The following is a 24,615-nucleotide window of genomic DNA, read 5'->3' as shown; positions in this document are numbered from 1 at the left end:
CAGAACATCAGCTGGAGGGCAGGTGCTAGGGGAGAAGGGGGAAGATGACAGTCCACATATTCTGATTCAGGTGGACCCTGGACACAAACCAGAATTCATTCATGACGTCCTACAAGCCTTGACCCAAGTATTTATTATGGCTTCTTAGGAAAAGGTTAGGAAACAAGTTTGTTTACATGACCCATGACTGTGAGGTTGCTCAGGAGTCCAAGGTTAGAAACATTGGTAAATCCCAGGCAAAGTACTGACTCAGGGAAGTCCACACTTAGAATTCAAGGAGATAAAATGGGACACTGTGTTTCAAATCTGATTACCGGTTCAAAGTGTGGTTACAAAGAGAGCACTATAAACAGCCCCGTCCCTGTAGCTCTACCCATACTGGGCCTTGTTCCCCACAGAATGGGTCTGCTCTTACCGGTGGTGCTCTGTGCACTGGCTGCATGCTGCGGGGCTAGATCTCCACCCCTGCCGCCCCTCAGATTCTGGCCTCCCATTGCCCGCAGCTGCAATGATTCAGGTATTCTGGAATTGGCAGGCTTTGCCCTGCAGGACATCAACAGGGACCGAAAGGATGGCTACGTGCTGAGCCTCAACCGAGTGAGCGACGTCCGAGAACACAGACAGGCAAGTGACAGTCCCCTGTCCAGGGCATGTGCTTGCACAAGCTGAGGAGAACAACCAGGGAGGGGGGACCCAGGGACACATATTGCCAGGTACTTTCCGAATTGGAAGCCCTGCTAAGAACGCTCCCCTCTCCTCTGCCAGGGTATGCTCCACACCCCTATTGTTATTGTGCTAATAGTTATCGTACTCTGACCCTTCTCTACTGTCCCACGGGTTGTCAAGAATCTTCACAAACATCACAGACTTTGGCTGTACCATAACAGAGACTCTTTGGCCAGTCTTTAGGGGTTTCTGCTTCACGTGGGACACAATGCATTTCTCAACCCCCTCCAACAGGTTAACAGCCTGGGATCTCTGTTCTATTTCACACTGGACGTGTTAGAGACTGACTGCCATGTACTCAGCAGGAAGGCATGGAAGGACTGTGGGGTGAGGACCCTTCATGAATCGGTAAGTGCTAGTGTCCAGGAGCTCTGGAGAAGCTAGGTGTCCTCTGAGCTGAATGAAGATTGCTCACTATGTGCCACTCTTTAATGTTCTTCATTATAATCTCTTGGGCACAATGCCCATGTCGTTATTCCCGCGCTGTAGATCAAAGAGCATCTAATTGAAGCAGTTTCTGTGAGTCCCAGTGGGAGCCATAGCCCCAGAATTGATGTTGCCATCAAATTGTTTCCTACCTCCAAGACCCTCCTGTAGTCTCTGAGCTAGTGTTCAAATTGTGAGAAAAAAAATCAGAGATACAGTGCTGTGGACGTGGATCTAAGGAAGACTGTAGAAGCAATGGAGGGAGAGCTTCTTTGTTGGTTTTATTTTGCTTTTGTTTCAGTGAACACTGATATGAGACATGGGGCTGGGGAGAGGGAGGGTTTACAGTATGAGAGCTCCCAGAGGTGCCATGGAAGGATTTCCTGGATTCCTAGAACCTAAAGGGCCTCAGAATCCATCCTTTCAAAGGCGACTGTTGAAGAGGCTTGAAAATAACATAGCTTTCTTTTGATTCTCAATTATCCTGAGGTTATTTCCATTAACCGATATGAAACTATATTTTGAGGGCAGGACTGTGTTTGGAAGTAAAGTACTTTTCTAATCATTTAACCAAATTTGTCAAATTGCACCTATCTGATTTTGATGAGCAAAGTGTGTGTTTACCCTGTTATGAATTATATTTGTTAAGGTGACACTAGCTGCTGTAATACATGCCCTAAAATGGGTTACCTGGGTGGCTCAGTCGGTTAAACACCTGACTTCAGCTCAGGTTACAATCTCGCAGTTTGTGGGTTCGAGCCCTGCATTCGGGCTCTGTGCTGACCGCTCAGAGCCTGGAGCCTGCTTCTGATTCTGTGTCTCCCTCTCTCTCTGCCCCTCTCCCACTCATGCTCTGTCTCTCTCTCAAAAAAATGAATAAACGTTAAAAAAACTTTTTATAATACATACCCTAAAAAGTATATACCGATTCCAACGTGATAGCGGTTTATTTCTCACTCATGTAAAGTTCAAAATAGAAATTCCTGATGAAGAGAACACCCAAGTTCCTTCCACATTGTGGCTCCAGACTCTGCCACCTTCAACTTGTGGTTTCTATGACTGCCATGGTCATCTGGATAAGGCTATGGAAAGAGAGCATGGTGGGCAGGCCACGCATGGCAGAGCTTCATGGGCCATGTGGAAATTGTTACAGCCACTTCTCACCTTCCTGTGGTTGCAACTCAATTATACACAGTCACACCTAATCTGGAAGGAGGCTGGGAGATGGGGTCCAGCTGCGTCTCAGAAGAAGGTTAAACTGTTTGTTGATTTGCTGGTGATTTCTCACACTCAAAACTGCCAAAATTTTCATTATTGAAAAATAAAGCATCCAGTCTAATTTGGGGGCTATGTTTTTATTATTATTTATTTATATATATTTTATTTTACTTTTATCTTCAACTTAGTTAACACACAGTGTGGTCTTGACTTCAGGAGTAGAACCCAGTGATTCATCTCTTACATATCACACGCAGTGGTCATCCCAAAAAGTGCCCTCCTTAATGTCTGTCACCCATTTAAGCCACCCTCCCCACACACCGCCTCCAGCAACCCTCAGTTTGTTCTCTGTGTTTAAGAGTCTCTTACTGTTTGCCTTCCTCTCTGTTTTGATCTTATTTTTCCTTCCCTTCTGGGAAATATTTTTAAAAGTCAGTTTTTTCTACGACGTCATAAAATGTGTTTGTCTGTTCCAGGTTTATGGTCAATGCAAAGCATTATTTTACGTTAACAGGCCAGGAAGAGTTCTCTATGTACTTGCTTACAACTGTACTCTTCGCCCAGGTAAGAGAGCCCTCTGAATTTGTTCATTTTAATAAAATATGGAAAAAGAGCATGAAATAGGGCTATGCCTAGAGTATACAGGGTTCTCCCACCCTTACTTCCTATTCATACAAAGGCCACATTCTTCTATCCAGTATTTGCCTCTCCCGTGAAGTCCAACTTGCACTGCTCCTCTTCCCATGATGAATCTTCTTAAATCACCTGCAATCACTTATTAGTGAGGACTGCATTAAACCCTGAATTTTCAGTCTGATGTAAACGGCATAATCTCTATGCAGGTCCCCAGGCTCCCTCTCTAGCTCTCTCTGCTATTATTTCCCTGACCACAACCACTCTGCACTTCTTGTAGCTGGATCCTTCACTATTTTCTGAACACACATTGCACTCTCCAATCTCCACATCTGCCTGTCCCTCCTCCTCCGCGGAGGATGCCCTTGCCTGATACCTTCTGCCCTTAGAACTTACACCCATTCTTTGCGGACCCCTGCCAATGCCACTTATTCTACCATGTTCTCTATTCAAGAAAAGAAAGCTTCTCTCCTGTTCTCATTCCTATAAAACTTGAGCCTAAGCGCTCCTGGAACACAACATACTGCCTTGATTTGAGTCTCCTATCTTACATCACATAGAACAGGTAATCCTTCTTCCTTCCTGCCAAAGCCCTCCCTGGGTTCCTATCAGGTGTAAGGAGTCCATAGTATTGTTGAATAAATGAACTGAGAATGGGGCTGAAACTAATGACATTTCAAATACGCATATGCATTTATTCTGGATCCTTCTTTGGAAAGCAAGCATCCAAGGTATGGGAAAATAGGATATGGCTACTTGTCAAACCACTATGCGCCTGTGACTCCCCGGGTGGGTCTTGTTCAAATGCAGATTCAGATTCTATAGATCTGGGGTATGGCCTGAAAGTCTGCATTTCTAACAAGCTCTAGGAGATAACAATGTTGCTGGTTCCTTTGGGAGATAAGACAACAGAGCAAATAGTTTCTTAGCCATGGTTTAAGCTTCCTGGTTGTGAAGATGAGTCTTACGTAAATAAGAAAACAGCTAACAAGGCAGATGGGAACTGAAAATGGAAGTCATAGGTGCCAGAGGTATGGGAGGTCAGGAAGTGACACATGGGGGTGGTGCCAGGAGCAACAAACTGAGGAAACTGCCTCACAATATGCCCAGATGCATGCAAATGAACACGCAATTGATCAAAACAATGCGTTTGCTCTACAAAAATAACTCCCAGAAAAGTTCTCTTACCTGACATTCATATGAGTTTTGCCACCTCCAGGTCCTCCCAATCAGAAATTCTGGCTACACCTTTAGCCTGATTATTCAATCCAGTCCACAGTGATTTGACCAATATTTGTTTGTGGCTCATTTGTATTTTTAAAAAAATTTTTAATGTTCTTATTTATTTTTGAGAGAGACAGAGCATGAGTGGGGAAGGGGCAGAGAGAGAGAGAGAGAGGGAGACACAGAATCCAAAGCAGATCCCAGGCTCTGAGCTGTTAGCACAGACCCCGACATGGGGCTTGAACTCACAGACTGTGAGACCATGACCTGAGCTGAAGCCGGACGCTTAACTGACTGAGCCACCCAGACTTCCCATCACTTGTATTTTCTCATCTGGGAGGGTGTGCTTCTACCTTCCATATGTCATTCACTCATCCGTTCATTCAACAAGCATTTGGTAATAAGCACTTACAATGCAATAGACCTTGTGTTAGGTGTTGGGGACTTAAAGGTGGATTAGACGTGACAGTGATGAAATCCTAACATTTTAAGACACTCAGTCTGCCTGACAGAGGCAACGATGGTGGAAGATACTAAACTAACTGGGAAAAAGGTTTTACATCAAAATAAACACATATATTATGTATTTTTGAACAAAATTCCTAGGGTAAAAACCTTTGAGGTGAAAAAAAATCTTGCTTTAATTTTTGTGAATAATGAAAGTAATACACACTCATGGCAGAAAACCCACAGTTGACAGCTTTCTTTCCAGATAATGCCTTTTCTAGTCCATCCTTGTCAAAACGATTATCTTTTTTTTTTTTTTTTCCCAATCTCTGTCTCTTGCGGTCGTACGATTTGTGGGATTAAAACTCACTAAGAAATTTTATTTTTCAACTTCTCTCTTTGGCGTCAACAGTTTCTCGAAGAAGTATTCACATGACGTGCCCTGACTGCCCCAGCCCCTTTAAGTTGTCAAATCCCAAGGTTCTGGAAACTGCTGCCGAGTCCCTTGCAAAATACAACAAAGAGAGCGCGTCAAAGCAATACTCTCTCTTCCAAGTCACGCGGGCTTCTGGCCAGGTGAGGTTGAAGAGCTGTTATGCCAGCAATGTGTCTCATAACACTTGCTGTCCATGCTTAAGCTGAGACGTGGATATCAAGGCACTCCTTTTAGTTCGCACTGGAAAGCCTTTTATTCATTCTCTACCTCAGTAGGCCTGATGCACAATTCAATCATGTGTCAGTTTCTGAAACTGCCATGGGATTTCCACCAGAGTCGTGGGACTGCATGTCACCTCATTCGCCTTAAGGCTATAAGGGAAATGGATTCCTAGTCTCCTTGGCAATTCTACGTAGGCTCACTATTGGCTGCTACGTGCGCATATTTGATTGACTGCTATGTGCGCGTATTTGATTGACCACGGACCGTTTAGCAAGTCAGTTTGTGCTGCATCTTAAGGCCCGGAGTGGATTATGAGCTCCACAGAGTAGGGAAAATGGCGGCTCATTTGTATTTGGATCATGTTGAATGAATTATATAGACAAAAAACTAAAAACAAATCTCCAGTGAGGAAAAATAAGCTCACCTAAGGGAAGGTTTTTAGAGCCCTTTCAAATCCTTAAGAAGGGAAGAAAGTATGTTATGTTCTTTAAGGAAAAAAATCGCAGTACTTGCTTTGATCTTGATGGGGATACAGAGTCAACAGGAGGCCTGTGTTGACAATGACGCTGAGGATGTACAGTTCCCATAAATAAAATGCTGCCAAACCCAAACCATTTCTCCATGTGGTAAGATTTGATTTTTATTTCCCAATTCTTGTCTCATACCAGTGGGTGTTTGGCTTTGCCTTCTTTGTGGAGTACTTAATCAAAGAGTCACCGTGTACCAAACAGGAGGCCAGCAGCTGTGCACTTCAGCCCCCTGACTCTGTGGTAAGTATTCCTGAACATCTTCAGAAATGATTTAGGATTTGCATTCACAAGTCATCTCTATATGTACTTATTGAGCATAAATTATTGCATGAGGTGTTACAATGCATAAGATGCTTTTCTTCCCCTCAAGGAACAATTGATAATGCTGTTTAATTCTTCTTATATGTTGCTGAATTCAGTTTACCAGTGTTTCTTACAGGATTATCCTTTTATAATCATAAGAGACATTAATTTATAGTTTTCTTGTATTGTCTCTGCCTGATTTCCTAAGAGTTTAATATTGGCTTCATAGAATGAGTTGGGCAATTTTCCCTCCTCTTTGATTTTATTTTGGAACAGTTTGTGAAGGATTGGTGTTCATTCTTCTTTAAACGTTCATTAGAATTCACCAGTGAAGCCATCTGGGCCTGAGCTTTTCTCTGTGAGAACTTCTTGTTTTTGTTTGATTAATAACTCAGTCTCTTTACTTGTTATAGGTCTATTCAGATTTTCTGTTTCTTCTTGAGTAAGTTTTGGTAGTCTGTGTCTTCCTAGGAATTTGTACATTTCCTCTATGTTACTTCCTTTCTCAGCATACAGGACGATGTTCATAGTATTCGCTTCTTATTTCTGAAATATTAGATTTAATATCCCCTATTTAATCCCAATTTTAGTAATTTGAGTCATTTTTTTTCTTGGTCAGTCTAGCTAAAGTTTTGTCAATTTCGTTTATCTTTTCAAAGAATCAACTTTCAGTTTCAGTTTTTGGTTTTTTTTAATCATCTAGTTCATTTATTTCCTTCCTGCTCTTTATTATGGCCTTCTTATTGCTTACTTTGGGATTAGTTCTTTTTTTTTTCTAGTTTCTTAAGATGGAAAGTTATGTAAATGATTTGCTATCAATTTTTTTCTTTAAAAAATTTTTTTTCATGTTTATTCATTTTTGAGAGAGAGAGAGAGAGAGAGAGAGAGAAAGAGAATGAACACGAACAGGGAAGGGGCAGAGAGAGAGGGAGACACAGAATTGGAAGCGGGTTCCAGACCCTGAGCTGTTGGCACAGAGTCCGACATGGGGCTTGAACCCACAAACCATGAGATCATGACCTAAGCAGAAGTCGGATGCATAACTGAACCAACCAGGTGCCCCTCATTTTTTTCTTTTTTAAAAATAACATTTACATCTGCAAATTTTCTTCTACGCAATGTTTTAGCTGCATCTAAGTTGCGTATGTTTTGTTTTGGTTTCCATTCATCTTAAACTATTTTCTAATTTTCTTTGTGATCTCTTCTTTGACCAATTGGTTATATAGGATTATGTTGTCTAATATTTGCAAAACTCCTCAGTTTTTTTTGTTATCTACTTCTAATTTTATTCCATTGTATTTTGAGAATATACTTGATTTGATTTCAATTCTTTTAAGCTTATCGAAGTTTGTTTTATAATTTAACATAAGGTATATCCTGGAAAATGTTCCTTGCACACTTGAGGAGAGTGTATACTTTGTGCTTGTTATTAGGTGGAGCATTCTGTAATGGTTGGTTTATAGTGTTTTTCAAGTCTTCTATTTCCTCGTTGATGGTCTGCATAGTTGTTCTATCCATTATTGAAAGTGAGGTTTCCAGCCATTATTGTTGACTTGTCTTTATCTCCCTCAAATTCTGTCAGTTTTTGCTTATGTTCTTTGGGGCTTTGTTGTTAGGTACATAAATATTTATAGTTGTTGTGTCTTCCTAATAAATTGAACTTTTTAGCATTATAAAGTGTTTTTCTTTGTCTCTACTAACAATTTTTGTCTTAAAATCAATTTTGTCTGATATTTGTATAGCCATCCCAGCTCTCTTTTGGTTATTGTTTGCATTATTTTAATTTTTTTCCATCTTTTAACTTTCAACCTATGTGTGTCTTTGAATCTAAAGTGTATGTCTCAAAAGCCTCGTGTAATCAGCCAGGTGAATTTTCTCAAGGAATAATTGGGAAAACATCTTCATCCTATTCTGTAGGGTCTGTCTTTCTCACTTGTCAATAACATCTGGGGCAGATCGCATAATTTTCTGTTCATTTTCTGTAATAAGAACACTTTCACTTAGGTAATTGAGATTCACTCTGGGGTATGAATAAAATCTGTTCAATCAGTTCTGAACTAAAACTTCTATCTTCTACCCAATGCAAAGCTTTTTTTCTCTCTCTGTAGCTTCAGCCTGACTTAGAGCTTAGGACCTGATGTGAGAAAGGGGTCAGGTCTATTCTCTCAACTTTTCTTCCCCTTTCATAATCTTTTGTTTAATTCTGGCTCATCCAACTTCCAAGAAGAATGAGAGACAATAGGAGAAAAAAGTACAAAGTCTTTTTTATATAGCTGAAGTTGTAGTTTTCTCTTGATCTCCATAAAGCAAGTTCCAGACCTGCTTCTCTCAGGCGATACAGGTGTGGGTTTGTACAGAGGTCCTTTCTTGGCAGGATGATGTATTCTCTAGCTGACCCCTTGGAACCACCCCTTCTCAGATTCAGCCCCCACAGGTTTTTACTATTAAATGCCCCTTCTCTGGAAGATTGTCCCTTGAGTAGGTACTTTCAAAAGAGCCCTACCTATGACATTTGCTTAGCCCATGGAACCCTCACACATTTTTACTGTTCCAAACAGTGTGAACATCCTTCTCTTTTCTCTCTGTCTCCTTACCCTACCATAGTAGGATCTTGCTTTAGCCAAGATCCTGCCTTCAGAATGCTCTGAGAGAGAAGCAGATACCAATATTCATAGCCCATATGTCCCCAAACTCTAGGGTTCACAGGTTAAGCATGCCCACAAACTCCCTCTTAGTGGTCCACTCTAGTTAGAGCACCAGGTAGGACTATGAATTAGAGTAACTCAGCAAATCTTAGAGTGGGAGTGACCAGGCTCTGCTTGGTACAGGTAACTGCAGTGTCTCCAGAAGGTTCTCATAGAGCCCATCCCCTATATGGTTTGGTGATGAATTGGAGAAGGAAGAAGCTGAAGTACCATTCTCCAAGGACTTCCTACATTAATAAATTTTCCCATCTTAAGGAATTTCAAATCTTCTCTTTGCGTATTCTGGAAATGAGTGATAGAGTAATATTCAGGCAAGCCATTTAGACACATTTTAGTAAATTCCATGTGAATATTCTTAAAAGTTCTTTAGAAATCGAGGCAACATTTTATTAAAATATTCTATTTGTGCTCGAATATATGTACACTGTATGACTCTAAAATTCCTCTTCTAGGAATTTACCCAAAGGGAGTAACTAAGAATTTGTTAAGTAATGCAGAGGAATATTAGGTAGCGATTATAAAGAAAATCACAGAAGACTATTCAGTGCCATGAAAGGATTTTCACAATATATTATTAAATGACAAAAGAGAGTTATAAAATAAAATATGTAACATAATCCTGTTTATCTAGAAGAAAATATGTATGCAAAGGAAAAAAGGTCAGAAGAAACCAAATCATTGTAGGAAACAGTTAACTTCCATGTAGTCACAGGTCCTTTAATTTTCTTTTTGTTTATCCATATTCTAAATAACTATTATTACATTTATATTAAGGAAATGAAATTATTTTATTTCTAAATTTTAAAAAAGTCAAAGGAACTAAGAGGAAGTTTGTGTGAGAAGAGAAAACTCGGGTGGAACATACATAAAAGGCTACCATTACGTGAGAGATGAAAACAGGTTTTCAAAATGACTCAAGGGTAGAAGTAAGGCCAAGAGGTAGATGTTCTATAGACACAGATTTCTGCTCAATACAAAGAATTTTCTAATTGGGTTTGTTCCTCAAGAAATCCTTAGTTTCACATCACTGGAGGCGATTTAGCCTAGTTTGGGTGATTATTTGGTAAAAATGATCTAGTGAGAACTGGCTCAGAGTCTGCCCATAACATGATAAGAACATAAAACCGTTGATTGCCTGTGTGTCTACACAAGCAGAAAGCTAATGGATTTCCATTTATAGTCATTGATAATCATAATACTCACAGGACACTGTGTTTTCTCTGTCTTTAGCCTGTTGGTCTTTGCAAAGGTACACTGACTGAAAGAGAATTACAAAAGTTTGTCTCCGTGACTTGTGACTTCTTTGAACCACAGGTATTTTTCAGTCTAATTGTTTGTCTTCCTGTGAAGAGAGCAGATCATCTAAATCCTATGGGCCCCTACCCCACCCTCTCCTTTCCATTTCCTAAAATCTGTGATCACCACTGTATTCAGGCTGCCCCAAGGCCACACCCTGAGGGTGGCTAAAGACCTATCACACTATTTTTTTTAGTCATAAAGAGGTCCTATACAATAAGTAAGACTCCTTCAGAAACAGGAACATCCCAGCTCAGATGGCTCAGGCTTCTGAACACTGAAATCCAGTGGATTTCTGACACTGAAATCCAGTGTCCTGAAGAGCCTTACCCTGAACTGCAGGTAGAAGTTGTTTCACTGGAAATATCCAGTCCCTTTCCAAAAGTATTTATTGAGTGTTTACTATAAGGCAGCCAGCTGTAGTTGAGAGGATGATTGACACAGGACACCTGGTCCCTGTCCTTTCTGCCACCTGCGAGCTGTGTGACCCTGGGCAAGTTCTTACCTGTCTGAGTCTTGGTTGCCTGGTGTGTAGAATGGGGTTGCAACACCCACCTCATTCAGATCCCTATGGGAAACCCTGAGAGGAATTGGAGGAACGGCCCTGTACATGGCCTGGCAATGAATAAGCAATCAATAAGATGGCTGGGGCTGTACTTACTACTGAGAGCAGAGTGGTGGCTCACCAGGGACTTGGAAGAGACCATTTAACCTCCCTGAACCACTGTTCAGCTCTGAATTTGTGAGGCTTGCAGTCAAGCTTCTGTTATCTGGTTTTGCTTTTTAATCCTGAAGTTCATCCCTCTAGCTGGTCTCCCTTTGTTTTTGTTTTTCTTAATTTTTTATTTTATTTTAGAGAGCTGTGGGGAGTAGGTGAGGGAGGGGCCAAGGGAGAGAGAGAGACAGAGACAGAGAAAGAGAATTTCAAGCAGGCTCCACTCTCAGCACTGAGCCCAATGCAGGGCTGATTCCATGACCCTGGGATCATGACCTGAGCCGAAATCAAGAGTTTGACACTCAACCAACTGAGCCACCCAGTACCCCTAGCCAGTATCTCTTTGAAACGTTCCATCAGAAAGTCCCAGAACAGCTTAGTTCCGTACCAGGTGTGGCAGGAGGTTTTCCAGGGAATGTTCCCTTATTTAAAAATGTTCTTATTTCAGGTTCCCGCCCCTGGAGGAGAAAACCCTGCAGCTAACCAGGGACCTGCGGACCTCCTCACAGTGGAAGAGTCCCAGCAGAAAATCATAGCCCCTACTAACTCGCCCTCCAAAGCCGTGCCTAAAGGATCTGTCCAGTACCTCCCCGACTTGGATGATGAGAAGAAGCCTGAGGATACTCAGGAAAACAGCCCTGTTGAGGCCTTCCCTGTGCAGTTGGAGCTCACCACAGATCCCCTGGGAGAAAGTCTGGATGTTTCCTTCCTCTTCTTGGACCCTGAGGAGAAGAAGGTGGTTGTCCTGCCATTCCCCAAGAAGGAACAACGCTCTGCTGAGTGCCCAGGACCAGCCCAGCAGGCCAACCCTCTTGTTCTCCCACCTTGAGAACCACGTAGAGTTCTCATGCCTCAGGTGAAGTCATGGTCCCCTGTAGGAGAAGTCAGATGTACAGAGTGACTCATAAAGTATATCTTTTTGACTCTTCTCGGTTTCATAATGTTATCTGGAAGTGGAAATTATGAGGCTACACTCTACTTGTACACTGGGCTGCATCCCTTCTGAACCATCCAAGGCCTCATATCATGTTCAGATGCCACTGTGCCTCTCATGTCTTCAGCCTCTCCTTCTGCAATCTTACTGACTTTTACCTAAATCTCTGATACAGGGCCTGCTATACTTAGGTATGCCCTCTTCCATCTGGGCAAGAGCACACTGATTCTTTTGATCAAAATGAGATAAAAATTGAAGGGTATCAAGAAACTGGGATTCATCAGAGTTTCATTCTCCCTTTATTCCATAATTATTTCAGCAGCAAGTATTGGTCAGATATTGTCTGCATAGCCTTCGGCCTGAGGGTGGAATCTTGTTTCTTTCTTACCTGTTTGAATAGTCTCCACTCCCCAGAACTTGATAGACTCACTTACCTTCACTGTTGGAATACAGAGTCTGTGGCCTATGGCTGAGCCTGGAGGGAAGCAAACACTGCTCCAAAGATGGGAAGCTTTCTGATTCCATTAATAGTTTTGCTCAGAGTGGAAATCAAGGGCCCAACAACATTCATTCTCAATTTTTTCACTTAAGAAATAATACATGTAGGGTAGGGGTGCCCGGGTGGTTCAGTCGGTTAAGCGTCCAACTTTTGACTTCAGCTCAGGTCATGATCTCACAGTTGATGAGATCAAGTCTTGCATCAGTTTCTGCACCGACAGCACCAAGCCTGCTTGGGATTCTCTCTCTCCCTCTCTATCTGCCCCTCCCCAGCTCATTCTCTCTCTCTCAAAATAAATAAACTTAAAAATATGTATATAAAATATACACATATATGTATATTATGTGTGTATATACGTTTACACAAATATATGTAACACCTGCATATACATATACACACATATCTTTTGAAGTTTGACAGGCGTTAATGGGTTGAATTGTTTCCCCAGTATTCACATACTGAAGTCCTAACCCCCAGTACCTCAGAACGTGATTATATTTGGATATAGATCTTTAAAAAGGTAACTTTGTTAAAATGAAATCATTAGGGCGGGCCCCAGTCCAACATGACAGGTATCCTTGTAGGAAGAGATCAGGACACAGATGAGCATACAAGCAAAACCATGTGGGGACACAGAGAAAACGTGACCAAGGAGAGCTAGGCCTCAGAAGAGACTAACCTTGACCTTGGACTTCTAGGCTCCAGGATTGTGAGAAGATCAATTTCTGTCATTTAAACCACTCAGTTTATGGTACTTTTTTATGGAAGCTCTAGCAAAGCTAACACAACAAAGAATTTGCAGAGTAACAGTTGTCTTCCATCCCGGCAGGTGTTTCTTGGAGAGTCACCTCTGTGCCTTGACAGCATTTGTTTAAGAGCAGTAGACAATATTCACATGCTGTTACTCTTAGCTGCATCATTTAGGAAGGAAAAACGATTAAGTAGAGGCATCATTTGGAGTCTTAGACCCTGTCTCAATCAGGGTCTAGCAAGAAATACAATGTATCACCAGCATTGGATAACTCTTTAAGGTTCAGTGAAGGTGGGGGGAAAGGATGTCCGCTGCTTTCGTGAGCATGCCTTAATCTCAGCAAAACTACTGTAGGAAAATCTTATCCTCATTGTGGGGGCCTTTCCACGTCCTGCCTTTCCCTCCACCAGCATTTAGCTCCCTGAGGGCACTCCATACTGGGGGTGGCCAGTACAGCAAGAATAGAAGCCTTAATGAAGGAGCTCGGCTCATTGAAACATACGTTTTTGTGTTCATCGATAGACTTCCCCCAGCCCCACCACAGGTTAGAGCCCCTTAGTAACACGTTGGCCAGATTCCAGACTATTTCTGTCATTCTACATTTCATTGAAGAGGTCCTGTTTCGGTATTCAAAAGCTAGGGTCGCTAACATTAAAAGTTCAATGTCAGGCGTAACTCACAACGGGTTTTTAGTATCTTGCTGAACCAACCTGGGACTCTGGGAAGTGAGGCCTTGCTTTTCACATACCCTCTCCCTTCCCTCTCTCTCTCTTTCAACTCTTTCTCTCTATTCAGGATCTGTTTAGAGCCCAGTGGTTCTCAACCGTGAATGCACATTGGAATCACCTGGAAGTTTTCAAAGCACCAGTACCTGGGTCCGTTCCAAGAGATCCTGATTTAATTGCTCCGGGGAGAGGCCTGAACACAAGGATTTTTAAAAGCCCCTCAGGTGATTCAAGTATGAGAACTATTACTATGGCCTTTACGGACATTCCCTGCAGAGGGAGCAGAGAGTGGGGAGCTTCTGTTTAAGGGACTAGTCTCAGGAGGGAACCTCAGCTAAGTCCCTCTGGTCCTTTCTGATGTTGGTCAGCTGCTGCTAAGAAGAGTGCATACAGCTACATTGTTACTCTGGAGGGATGGGGGCGCGATATCAGCTTAAGGCCATTCTGAGTCCCTCCCAGGTATAGCCCACCCAACCCCTTCTCAGAGATGGGCATCCAATTGCTTGACTACTACCCTCACGACCATTCTCTTCCACATGAACCAGTTCTCTTTAGCACGCTTAGGGGGCCACTGAGAACCGTGAATGACAAGTTGGGGCATCCCCAACTTCTTCTCAGACACACCAGTGGTAATAATAACAAGACTACGTAGCATCATGCATTCAGTACCTGAATCTGTGCCAAGACGTGTCATGGTTCCTTTATCTGTGTTTTCTATTTAAGTATCACATGATCCAGCCAAAAGGGATGAATCCCCATTTTGTAAATGAGAAAATTAAGAATCAGAGAGATTTTATAGCTTACCCAGCATCACACACTGAGAGTAACAGGGCAGGTTTGAACTTCAGATCTGACTCCAAAGTAACAGCTGTTTAATCCTTCCATCTTATTCAGAATTCAGTTCCTTTTATGGTATTAGGAGTTTAACGTGTTACCTCCCTTAAATAATGCAGCTGCATTCTACTGAGGACGTTGGGGACATAATCCGAACAGGGGAGCGATGGGGAGATTTCTGGCGGCGATCGGCAGGCAGAGGAAGGAAACCTGCTTTACTTCCAATCCCACCCACACACCAAGGTAAACAGTGCCTATGCACCAAAACACACTCTGCCTCCATTACTACTAGAAAAATCCAGATTTTGTGTAGATCACAAGTCCACCCGCCCACCAGTGGCGTGTCTCGACTTTCTGTCCCCAGGACCCACTAATCATTTACAGCCTGTTGGCAGGTATTTTAACCAGGGGTCAAGGTGACTCTCCCCGGTTACACAACAGAAATACATAAACACTTTGTTTAATCAATTGTGTGTGCATGTGTGTGTATCTTCAGAAAGTCTGTATAAAATTCTCTGCTGGGACATACTGTAGCAAGGGATGGTTTCCACGTTTTAACAAGATGAGAGCCTTCACCGCAGCCCTGCTTCTCATCCCCTTCTTCACGCTGCAGAATTCCTGCGCTCTGCGTCCCACAGACTGCGACGCTACTGAGCCCTTGGCCAGGAAAGTGCTAGACCTGATCAATAAAGGATGGTGGAAAGGCTACCTTTTCCAGTTGCTGCGGGTCGCTGATGCCCATTTGGACAAAGTGGTGAGGAACTGCCTGTGGTAGAGCTGAGTTGGGAGACCAGGCCCCAGGGGCAAATGTGGTGTCGGGCCCCACGCTTACTGCCTTGCACAATGAAATGGCTCTGGGTAGGGTTTCTGGTTTCGTTTCTGCTGCTCCTCCACACTGTTGGGGTTTTTTTTGGGGGGGAGGGGGTGCCTTCAAACTAACATTTGCTATCAATATCTCCTTAATTATGAATCAGTCTGTAAGTACTTATAAGCATGTATGCTGAGCCAACTCAAACAGTAAGTACCAGGAGAGAAGAATTAGAATAAGGTGTCGGCAGGACCCTCAAGGAAATAATCATCAGCTCACGTACACACACACGCAAACTGCGTTAAGACGGGACACATTCTAGCAATCAAGTGGTATAGACGCAGAAGTAACCTAATGGAAGGAGAGCTTTTAAAATTGATTGGGAGAAGGATGTAGACAGGGAATCAGGAAGGAGAGTGTCAGGGAATAATTGAATGCAGCGGGAATGGAGTGTTCTGGAAGTTTTTTGTGGGCTTTGGAGCAGTTAGCAGGTCGGAAGACTGACTGTAGGCTTATCGTGAAGCAAAGAGAGCCTACTGTTTTCACTTAATAAGATTATATGCTTGTTTGGAGTGGATCTGAGGCCTTGAAAGAGATTAACGGAAGAAGGGCTCTCTCCCCACCCCACCCCACCCCCAAAAAACCTACCCTTTGGTGAAACCACTGAAATCTAGGAGGACAGACTATGGGGCCCCACAGAAGCAGAGAAATTTCCACTTGTTGCTGGTATGAGAGGCACCACAGGTTGCAGAGAACAAGAGGGGTTTCAGGAATTTAGGGTCCAACCGGCAATTTAGTGACCGTGAGTCCCGTTCCAGGCTCTCTGTGACACATGCAGGCACAGGACAAATTGGCACAGTGCTGCCTCTGAGTGACAGCAGGAGGGTGCGTGGGTGGGTGAGGAAGGGGGGGCGGTGTGCCTGGGGAGATGGACACAGGAGACATGATCTAGGAAGCCATTTGTGCTCAGGAAAGAGGCAATGAGGACCAGCCCCAGGCAATGGAAATCAGAGCAGGGAGAATGAAGAAAAGACATGAGACATTTCAAAGAAAGGCCGTTGAACACCTGGCTCCTGGAAAGTAAAAGCAAAGGAAAGAAATCAAGGTCACCCTCACATTTCTAAGCCAGAGACTACGGCAATGTCATTAATGACACCTCGGACAACAGGCAGGGGAAGTTGAGAGAGAGAGACAGCTTGTAGGAGAAGACAGTGTGTTTAAGCTTTGGGCAGGTTGAAATCAAGGCAAAACAATCCAAGTTCAGGAATAGAGCTGGGCAAGAGGACACAACTGCACATACAGATCGGAGGCTGTCATCACTTATAATTCTGGGCCTGCACCTTCAACACCTCCACCCAAACCCACACTGCTGCTCAGTGGTTGCTTTTTAAAGCTCGTGGGCAGAAGCAACATCATGACCAGTGAAAAAGAACATTTGGAAGTAACTCTTTGAAGCTATTTATTCAAAAGAAGTAGATCAAATGACACAAAGGTAGGACATCTGTGATGATTTGGAGAGAAGCAGGAATTCTCTTTAAGAAATAAAGAGATTGCGGGTCGCCTGGGTGGCTCAGTCGGTTGAGCGTCCGACTTCAGCTCAGGTCATGATTTCGCGGTTCGTGAGTTCGAGCCCCGCGTCGGGCTCTGTGCTGACAGCTCAGAGCCTGGAACCTGCTTCGGATTCTGTGTCTCCCTCTCTCTCTGCCCCTTCCCCACTCATGCTCTGTCTCTCTCTGTCTCTCAAAGATGAATAAATGTTAAAAAATAAAAAGAAATAAAGAGATTGCTTTTATTGAAAAAGCACTAGGCTCCCACATGCTACTCACATGTTGTTCTTCTGGTATTCCTCAGGAATCTGCAGCTGTCTATTATTTAGTCTTAGATGTGAAAGAATCAGACTGCCCAGTCCTATCCAGGAAACACTGGGATGACTGTGACCCAGCTCTTTCTAAGCGTTTATCTGAGATTGTAAGTAAACAGGGTACTTTGAACTTGTATCATTCTAGACTTCTGTCTATTTTGTTTACTCAGGGCAGCAGCATGCCTGCACTAACAGAGTGAACAAGGAAGAGCAGATCCTGCCTCTTGACTCGTGAAGACTATGTTGACCTTGAGTAAAGTCTCTTGGGAGTCATTCCTGGGATTCCCAGTTCAGGCTGAGTCACTGGGGATTGTGGTCCCTTGGGATAACATGCCAGGTGTGAGACCTTGGGAAAATCACCTCAAGTGTCTAGACTTTTGCCTCCTCAGCTGTAAAATAACAGGAGGGGTTTGGGGTACCTGGACTTTAAGGGTTCAGGCCCTGAGAGTCCGTGTGTCTGAGAACATATGAACCTGTGACTGTGCCCTATGAAGACTGGCCTCGTTGGCAGGAATAGCCGAGGGGAGTAAGTGTAGTTGCCTTGAGGAACAGGGTCTCATTCTCCATATTGCACGTGGGTACTCAGATGCCAGGTTCTCCGCCACAGGAAGAGAGCAAGAAGACGAATAAGCACGTATATCAAATTTCAGTTCTAGAAAATAAGACGTTTACCTACCGAGGAGTTTTAGCACTGTTTTCCCTTGAAAATGTTTGGGATGTGGCCATGATCTGTTTAAACAGTTTCTCCCTGGCTCTCGTGAGGGTTTTGGATGTATATAGCACCCAGCCCACAGAAACAGACTAAGAAAATACAGGTTTTGAGAGAGGACTTGGTGAGAGAAAACTAAGGTGGATCCTCAGTGGATAGTAGGAGTATGTGACATCACTTTTTGTCCCCTCACATTCAACCCGACAAAGGCAGTGTGCGATGACATAATTCCCTCTTTCTTACAGGTGATCGGACAGTGTAAGGTGATAGCTACATATTTGAATGAATCTCAGGATCTTAGACTGAATGATTTTAACTGCACCACAAGTTCTGGTATGGTCATATGTTCAAATGCTAATTAATTCTAAATTAATGTAGAATTCAATCATACTGTGGTATTCACCATATAATACTAAGATGCACATATCAGGAATGGCCCCCGCCCTCAGAAAATCAATTATTATTTGCTCTCTGTGGAAGGAAAAGCAGAGGGTTTTCTTCTGTTATTGGTATACTTTCCTTTAAAGAAATTCAATATATAAGATTTTCAATATGATTCAATATACAAAAATTCAACAGTCAAGCAACCCCTTTAAGAGGTCACCTTGAAGAAAGGGTGATCTGTATCTTCTCTCTCTGGGCAAAAACTATGTTAATGATGCCTCTCCCTCCTGGGTGAGACAGGAGGAGTTTAGTGAAATATGAACACTTTGTGAGTGATGGGAGAGGTGTCTGAATGGAGTCACAACAGAGACATAAGCATCAGAAGGATCTGGTTTTAAGTTCAGCCCTGCTGTTGATGGGCTGATTTGATCTTGAGCAAATTACTTTGCTTCTCCAACCCTCAATGTACCCATCTGTAAAACAGAAGCTATTGTTTTTCTTGCCAACGTGCTTATACATATGAAGTCCCAGTATTGACATTGCTATTTCCGACCCTCTGGTAATGGAAGGTTGCCATCTTCTTTCTCCAGTCTCTTCGGCACTGGCCAATACCAAAGACAGCCCTGTACTCTTTGACTTCTTTGAGGACACTCAGTCTTATAGAGACCAAGCCAACAAAGCCTTTGAGAAGTACAAAAGAGAGAATGGAGATTTTGCCTTTTTCAGAGTGGACCGAGTGGAGAGAGTTGCCAGAGCGGTGAGTGTCGCCTCACGTCAGCTGGCGTCTGAGGGCCCAGCTCCGGCCTGGCAGGCGCAGACCCAGGGGCCCTGGCCCTCTCCACTGGCCTCACGTGTCGCGCTACTTTCAAACTGAGGTCTCTGTTGCAGCTTTCCTGCGATTTTTTTAATTTTTGGAGTTGTGGGGAATATGAATAGCTACTGAATGGAATGGAAGGAATGGAAGGAATATAGCACAATTACTAAAGGGAATGTCTTGGATCCGTATGCATCGGGAAGAGTTTCTAAGGGGAAAAGCAAGTTAGAGACAACACTTAGACTCTGAGCCCATTTATGTTAATTAGATATATGGGTACATGGGTGACATATTTAGGAAAAGGCTACGAGAAACCCATCAAACAGGTGGTAGTGGTACCTTTGGGAAGAAGAGATCGGGTACAGGAAAGGTGATTTTTCACTATGCTTGATTGTGTCTATATTATTTGCCCTTTTCAATGAAACAGTATTTTTTGAGAGAGAGAGAGAGAGAGAGAGAGAGAGAGACTGAGAGAAAGAGAGAGAGAGAGAGAGAGAGAGAAAGCAAACCCATGCTTGCTCACACTTTAGCAGGGAAGGGGCAGGCTCCACACCCAGCTTGGCGCTCAATCTCATGAGATCATGACCTGAGCCTGAAATCAAGAGTTGGACGCCCAACCAACTGAGCCACCCAGGCACCCCTTTAAAAATATATTTTATTGGGGCGCCTGGGTGGCTCAGTCGGTTAAGTGTCCGACTTCATCTCAGGTCATGATCTCACAGTTTGTGAGTTCGAGCCCCGCGTCGGGCTCTGTGCTGACAGCTCAGAGCCTGGAGCCTGCTTCACATTCTGTGTCTCCCTCTCTCTCTGCCCCTTCCCTGCTCATGCTGTGTCTCTCTCTGTCTCAAAAATAAATAAACATTAAAAAAAATTTTTTTAATAAAAATATATTTTATTTCTGATAAATTTTTTTAAAGGCAGTGGTCATAAGAAAAATAGCACATGTTGGTGATTTTGAATCCCCACGGTGCTTTATAGCATATTGGAGAGCAGGTATCTACTGCTTTTTTTTTTCTTTTTTAATTTTTATGTTCCTGAAACTGCTTTGATCCAATTTGTTCTAGAGAGGAGGGGAAAGAACCAATTACTACGTGGACTTCTCTGTGAGGAACTGCTCCAGTAGCCACCATTTTCCCAGGCACTATAATGTGAGTATAATACATGTCTGTGAAATACTAGGTAACATTTAGAGACCACCTACTATGTGCCAGGAACCTGTCCAAGTGCTTTACACATACGTTATTAACCCCCCAACCACTCAATAAGGTAGATCTTATTTTTATCTCTGACTTAGAGATGGAGAAACTGAGGCACAGAGGAGTTGAGTGAATCATGAGACTGTGATTTTACAATATACACCACACTTAAACTTAACACTGAGGTCTTTTCTAACCCGTTAGGATTAAAGACTTAGCTAAAACTAATAACTGGCTTATATTAAGAGCCTACACATCAGTGGGTGCCTGTGTTCTCTTCATCTCATTTATTCCTCACAGTGACCCCATGTGACAAATGTGGAGGTAACTGAGGATCAGCAAAGTGTCTTTCCCAGTGTTCATAACCAAGCTGAGATTAGAATCCAGTTCTCCTAAGGCTCAATGCAGTGGGCTTTTTTCTCCTGATCACTTATAAATGGATACTCCTGTATCTGCTGAAATATCTTATTAATAATACTCAGCATTTGTGTGTAGTTTACATGCATACTATTGCTTCATTGGATCCCTGTAACAACCCTGCTGAGGAGAAGCAAATGCCTGACTCCATTTCCCTGGGACAGAACAGCCTAGAAGTTTAACCACTTTTTTTTTTAATTTTTTTTAAAGTTTTTATTTATTTTTGACAGAGAGAGAGAGACAGACAGAGTATGAGTGGGGGAGGGGCAGAGAGAGAGGGAGACACAGAATCCAAAGCAGGCTCCAGGCTCCAAGCTGTCAGCACAGAGCCTGATGTGGGGCTCGAACTCACGAACCGTGAGATCATGACTTGAGCCGAAGTCGGACGCTCAATGGACTGAGCCACCCAGGCACCCCTAGAAGGTTAACCACTTAACCTCAGGGCACTTAGCTAGAAAATGTTAGGACACAGAATTTTAACAATGGCCTTCTGATTTCAAGGCCAGGATAATCCTGAGGTTTAACAACAGGCTCTCTAGGGTCAAAAGCAAGGAAGCATTCATTCATTAGTTCCTTTTCTGGCTGTTCAACATTCCTGCCTGAAGCAGTTCTAGAATCTTGCTTAGTGGCCACCAGAAAAGACACCTCCCTCTCCCACTCCCTTCTTAACAAATTCTTAACAATCTTGTTGTGGGTGATGCCATGCAGAAACATGGCAGCTGGAAAAGAGGGGTCTCAATGTTAAGTGTTTTGCAGCATAATCTCATTTAATGAAGCCCTCCCACATCCTGAAGATAGTATTGTGCCCATTTTACAAAGACTGGATTTTAGAAATTTTAAGTAATTTGCCTAAACTCACACAACTAATAAATGGTGAAGCCAGAATTAACATAGGTCTGTCTGACTGCAAAACTATTCTCAGACCTCAGTGATTATCTGTCTCTTCTAGAAAAGCATTTCTTCTTGTCCTAGTCTACCTTTGACAGCTGGGTTTAGGAGACTCTAGGGCATAGGGGTGCAAGCCAGCGGTAGCCTCTGTACTCCCAGTAAGGCCAGCGGATGGTTACTTTGACAGGGTCCCGCAAGCCATTTTCATACTGGTTCCTTCCTTTCCAATACTTTCCTTCAAGGGGCTGGATAAAGTTGTACACAAATCCCTCTTCTACACCACTCTTAATTCTCTCTAGGCACAGGCAATTTGGGTCTTCGGTGCAGAAGGGTTGGCCTAAGGCAGGGCATCAATGATGTGGTTTCCTCACTGACCCCCGTGGGAAAGCTCAGCACTGGTCACCACTCAGGGAAGAAAACCACAGCAACTTGAAGTGAGACACTTTGGAACCTGCACTTTCTTCTAGGAAATAATTAGTGGAGAAATTTGATAATAGTACCCTGATTATTCTAAAGCTCTTTTTCTTTCCCAAATGTCTGAAAGTTTACAACTATAGCTGGGAACCTTCATACCAGCTGCACAGAAATAGACACTCACACGAATACACACATACACACCCTAACAGGCTTCTCTCTTCTTTATAGGCCTTTGGATTCTGCAGAGCAGATTTGTCCTATGATGTAGGAGTCTCAGACTTGGAAACCCCAAATGACATTGCCATAAACTGTGAAGTCTTCAACTTGGAGGTGGGTTGCCTAAGGAGTCCTTATCAGAAGCAGGCCAGACTAAGAAATATTTTCAGACACAGAGTGTATTTTGTTGTTATAGCTCTGGGGGTGGAGGGGAGAAAGAGAAAGAGAGAAGCAGAGAGGTGAGAGGTGGCTGAAAAGAAATACAGAGAGAATAGGTCCCTGGGGAAGGGGTACTATTGCTGGTATGACACAAAAAGCATAAAAAAATTCCAAGAACTGGGGAGAGGTAAGATTCGTAAAGTAAAAATCATAACCAATTCAGTCACCCTTTAATGAATATGAAAATGGCCCTTATGGTTAAGGCACCAGTGCTGAGACTTAATAATTTCTTGGGGCGCCTGGGTGGCTCAGTGGGTTAAGTGGCTGACTTCGGCTCAGGTCATGATCTCGCAGTCCGTGAGTTCGAGCCCCGCGTCGGGCTCTGTGCTGACAGCTCGGAGCCTGGAGCCAGTTTCAGATTCTGTGTCTCCTTCTCTCTGACCCTCCCCCATTCATGCTCTGTCTCTCTCTGTCTCAAAAATAAATAAATGTCAAAAAAAAACTTAAAAAAATAAATAAATAAAAATAATTTCTAACTTTTATTATTAAGCATAGAGCCTAAGGGGACTGAATTAGCCTCAAACATATTATATAAAGATACATAAACTGAGGCACAAAGCAATATTTCACATCTGTCCCAGAAGGCTTTGTTCTATACCAAGGCATTCATTACAGTGCTTTTCACATCAGCAAAAAACCTGAAAATAATCCAAATATCCATATGCCAGACCAAAAAACAAAATGGGGGAGGGGCGTGACAGTTTTGTCACCATGAACATGGGTCCACAGCTTTAAAACAATTTTTTTTTAATGTTTATTCTTTGAGAGAAAGAGCACGAGCAGGGGAGGGGAAGAGAGAGGGAGACACAGAATCTGAAGCAGGCTCCAGGCTCCGAGCTGTCAGCACAGAGCCTGACGTGGGGCTCGACCTCATGAACTGTGAGATCATGACCTGAGCTGAAGTCAGATGCTTAACTGACTGAGCCATCCAGGCATCGCATCCACAGATTTTTTTTAAATTAAAATCTGAAGAAGGAGGAGAGGGAAGAGGTGAAGTACTCATCCTTTAAGACTAAGAGATGCTTATACCATAAAGCCTCAGAACTCTGTTGAGGATATTAAGTATAAGGCACTAGTTTTCCAGATGTTGATCTACAGATGAATACCATCTAGAATATAATTTCACCATTTTATGCTGAAATGAGAAAAATGGGGATAATAAATACTGTTTCCTAATACAGCATTTATTCCATCTGAAGAACCACTCTTTACTCTGAGATTATCTTTCTGACTCTTGTGTTATCAAAATATTACTATTGTGAAATAATGATGACGGTAGATGATAGTCTTTGTATTTCAAGTGTCAACTTGGGGGGATAAAAGCTTGAGAATACTGTTTTGCTATCCTATTTTTAAAAGTGGATTTGTGGAATACAAAAGTCTGCAGAGGTGCCTGGGTGGCTCGGTCGGTTGAGTGTCCAACTTCGGCTCAGGTCATGATCTCACAGTCCGTGAGTTCGAGCCCCGCGTCTGGCTCTGTGCTGACAGCTCAGAGCCTGGAGCCTGTTTCAGATTCTGTGTCTCCCTCTCTCTGTGACCCTCCCCCGTTCATGCTCTGTCTCTCTCTGTCTCAAAAATAAATAAAAACGTTAAAAAAAAAAACAACAAAAGTCTGCAGGCCCTAGACCTAAATCAAGTTGTGCATCTAACTTCTTTTGTGTTCTGTAATAATATTCACTTTTCTGTATCCTTTAATAGGATGGTAGAAACATCAGTGGCATACAACAGCATTTCGGCCATCCCCTCCACTCTGGGGGGCATGAGCATTCTCTTGCTGGCAAGCCTCCATTTAAGCCTGATGAATTTAGAGATCACGACCATCCCCACAAGCCACATGAACTTGGATGTCTTCCTCCTCTAGAAGACAAAAATCAATCAGACAGACCACCATTTCAGGCAGAAGCCCCCCAAGTTTCGCCCGTTCCAGAGTTAAAATGTCATCATCCCCATTTTGGCACCAATAGGATCCACGGACACCCTCATAATCATAGTTCCAGTAAGCACCATCCCCATGGACCCCCTCCTCATGGGCATCACCCCCATGGACACCATCCTCATGGAC

The 24,615-nt window shown here is 43.0% G+C and overlaps 2 protein-coding genes across 2 annotated transcripts in view; both read left to right on the top strand.

The window, feature by feature from the left end:
- The first annotated feature begins 384 nt into the window (after nucleotides 1-384).
- FETUB (fetuin B) lies at nucleotides 385-11,735 on the top strand. Its single transcript, XM_049629538.1, has 7 exons — nucleotides 385-624; nucleotides 961-1,074; nucleotides 2,847-2,934; nucleotides 5,087-5,250; nucleotides 6,001-6,102; nucleotides 10,101-10,184; nucleotides 11,330-11,735. Exons 1-7 carry the CDS (start codon nucleotides 400-402, stop codon nucleotides 11,708-11,710), a joined length of 1,158 nt encoding a protein of 385 aa, XP_049485495.1. The 5' UTR covers nucleotides 385-399; the 3' UTR covers nucleotides 11,711-11,735.
- Nucleotides 11,736-15,140: 3,405 nt separating this feature from the next.
- Nucleotides 15,141-24,615, top strand: part of HRG (histidine rich glycoprotein) — a 10,042-nt gene continuing 567 nt past the window's right edge. The window contains exons 1-7 of the mRNA XM_049629529.1: nucleotides 15,141-15,378; nucleotides 17,284-17,400; nucleotides 18,248-18,335; nucleotides 18,977-19,143; nucleotides 20,265-20,348; nucleotides 22,347-22,448; nucleotides 24,252-24,615. The exon at nucleotides 24,252-24,615 is cut by the window's right edge and continues 567 nt beyond it. Of these exons, the coding sequence (XP_049485486.1) occupies nucleotides 15,187-15,378; nucleotides 17,284-17,400; nucleotides 18,248-18,335; nucleotides 18,977-19,143; nucleotides 20,265-20,348; nucleotides 22,347-22,448; nucleotides 24,252-24,615 (1,114 nt within the window). The 5' untranslated portion in view covers nucleotides 15,141-15,186. The remainder of the gene's footprint in view (nucleotides 15,379-17,283; nucleotides 17,401-18,247; nucleotides 18,336-18,976; nucleotides 19,144-20,264; nucleotides 20,349-22,346; nucleotides 22,449-24,251) is intronic.

The sequence above is a fragment of the Panthera uncia genome, chromosome C2 (assembly GCF_023721935.1).
Source record: "Panthera uncia isolate 11264 chromosome C2, Puncia_PCG_1.0, whole genome shotgun sequence".
Classification (NCBI taxonomy): domain Eukaryota; kingdom Metazoa; phylum Chordata; class Mammalia; order Carnivora; family Felidae; genus Panthera; species Panthera uncia.
Note: the sequence above shows the minus strand (reverse complement) of the source record. Positions and strands in the feature narration are given on the sequence as shown.